The following is a 2,587-nucleotide window of genomic DNA, read 5'->3' on the forward strand; positions in this document are numbered from 1 at the left end:
TCAGATCGTGAGAGACCTAGAAGGACTTCAGATCGATCTGCTACAGAAAGTTACTATAGCCATTCAAACCGATCCATTGGTACTAGAAGAAGGAGGCGTGACCAGGAAGAAAGGCCAAAAACCAGTGATCCTCTTGGTGGTCTGAAACTGAAAATTCCTGAGTTTAAAGGCACTGCTGATCCAGAAGAATACTTAGAGTGGGAAAAGAAGATTGAACTCGTGTTCAATTGCAGAGACACTGCAGAGTATAAAATGAAACTTGCTCCTACTGAGTTCAAGGAGTATGCTTTAAGTTGGTGGGATAACTTGGTTACAGCAAGAAGAAGAGCTGGAGATTTTCCTGTTGAAACCTGGAACCAGATGAAGGTAATGTTGAAATGTGGTGAGAAGAGATGAGGAGCATTGTGATATTAAAGAGGAGAAGAGAAGAGAAGTAACTTGAGAAAAGTTACCATGCAGTAAAAATAAAGTTACTGCATGGTAAATAGGTTTGAGGTAAAACAAGTATGCAAAGCAAAGTGTGATACACCAAAGGAAGAAGAGGCTTAGCACAGTGATCTAACCAAGAGGAAGGAGTCGACCGTTGGGAGCTCGAGTTGCTTTAGCCAGTTCATGACAGGCTGTAAAAGGTGCACAAGCATGTGTGCAATCTCAGCCAAGTATGCAGCTTCTTCCCATTGACCACACATGCTTGTAATAGTGTTGTAGCTGCGCAAACCCTTCTCTACTCTCTCCTTATATATTGTAAACTCCTCACATAATAAAGATTAGACTCTTTGAAACATTTTCTCTCTAATGTTCATCATGTTACTATTTGGTTACTATTAAATCTAAGAACACAACTTTCTCTCCTTCTCGGATTCTTCTAATCTCTCTCTTAATCTCTTATCAATCTCTCAATACCATCTCTATTCTCCAAAATCTCAGGTAATCATGAGGAAGAGATTTGTACCGAGCCACTACCACAGAGAGTTGCATTTCAAGCTCAGAACACTGTCTCAAGGAAGTAGATCAGTTGAGGAATATTATAAGGAAATGGAAACCCTTATGCTGAGAGCTGACATACAAGAAGACAGAGAAGCAACAATGGCCAGATTCATGGGTGGTCTAAACAGAGACATCATGGATAGACTTGAAGTTCACCACTACGTTGAGATGGAAGAGCTTCTGCACAAGGCGATTATGTTTGAACAGCAGTTAAAAAGAAGAAGTTACAAGTCTAGCTATGGAGCCAGCAAACCACACTACCAGAAGGACGAAAAGACCAGAGAATCCAGACCATTCTCCAAGCCTAAAGTGGAGGAACAAAGTGTTAAAGGAAAGGAAGTAGCCACTGCATCCAAATCCAGAGACATACAGTGCTACAAGTGTAAAGGATATGGACACTATGCCAGTAGCTGCTCCAACAAAAGGGTAATACTCATCAGAGAAAATGGTGACATTGAATCCGAGGAAGAGGTATCTGAGTCTGAAGAAGAAAGGGTGGAAATGCCAACTCGTGGAGAGTTACTTGTTACTAGAAGAACACTGAATCTTCAAGCCAAGACTGATGGAAATGAGCAGAGAGAGAATCTGTTTCACACTCGCTGTATGGTTCACGGGAAGGTTTGCAGCTTGGTTATAGATGGAGGAAGTTGTACCAATGTTGCAAGTGAAACCATGGTGGAGAAACTTGGTCTGAAGGTCATAAAAAGACCAACAGCTTACAAGTTGCAATGGCTTAATGATGAAGGAGAGCTAGAGGTGAAGCACCAAGTTAAGGTACCATTGTCTATTGGGAAGTATGAGGAAGAGATACTGTGTGATGTCTTACCAATGGATGCTGGACACATACTGCTTGGAAGACCTTGGCAATCCGACAGAAGAACACTTCATGATGGGTTCACAAACAGATACTCATTTGAGTACAAGGGGAAGAAGACTGTTTTGGTTCCTTTAACACCGCAGGAAGTTCATCTAGATCAGATAGCCTTGAAGAAGAACAGAGCGTCATCAGAATCTAAGAAAAAGCAGCAGGCTAATATATTGCTTCAACCAAAGGGAAGTTTTTTACCTCACTTGCTGATTGTTTTTAAAGAATGTTTACACATAACAAAGCCAGTGCAGGATCTTCCTAGCAAGATACAATTTCTTTTGCAGGAATTCAAAGATGTTTTTCCAGAAGAAGCTCCACAAGGACTGCCACCTATCAGAGGAATAGAGCATCAAATCGATTTTATTCCAGGAGCTTCTCTTCCAAACAAACCAGCCTATAGAACCAATCCTCTGGAGACCAAAGAGCTACAGCAACAAGTCACTGAGCTTATGGATAAAGGTCATATTCGTGAGAGCATGAGCCCATGTGCAGTTCCAGTCTTACTTGTGTTGAAATAAATAAAGGAATGACCAGAAGAAGAAGCTGGTTGATGATCCAAAGAGAATTCATCAAGAGAAGCCAATTTGGTTCTGTTTGTGCAGTCTTGCTCCACAAGCTACTATATTGACCTAACTTACCTTTCAAGGCAAGAAAGGAGTTTGGAGACTTAATATGGACGTGGTAAACACTGAGATGTCAAGGAAACATGTTTCAATTAAAATAAGAGAGCCT

General features: G+C 41.1%; 1 protein-coding gene across 1 annotated transcript; it reads left to right on the forward strand.

Annotated features, from left to right (window-relative positions):
- The first annotated feature begins 933 nt into the window (after window positions 1-933).
- LOC130503756 (uncharacterized) lies at window positions 934-2,373 on the forward strand. Its single transcript, XM_056998319.1, has one exon. It carries the CDS (start codon window positions 934-936, stop codon window positions 2,371-2,373), a length of 1,440 nt encoding a protein of 479 aa, XP_056854299.1.
- The last annotated feature ends 214 nt before the right edge of the window (window positions 2,374-2,587 follow it).

This window comes from Raphanus sativus, unplaced genomic scaffold (genome assembly GCF_000801105.2).
Source record: "Raphanus sativus cultivar WK10039 unplaced genomic scaffold, ASM80110v3 Scaffold1106, whole genome shotgun sequence".
NCBI classification, from domain to species: Eukaryota; Viridiplantae; Streptophyta; class Magnoliopsida; order Brassicales; family Brassicaceae; genus Raphanus; species Raphanus sativus.

What these genes read in the sequence shown, in the direction of transcription:
- LOC130503756 (XM_056998319.1), top strand. Translation starts at nt 934, where the DNA reads ATGAGGAAGAGATTTGTACCGAGCCACTACCACAGAGAGTTGCATTTC.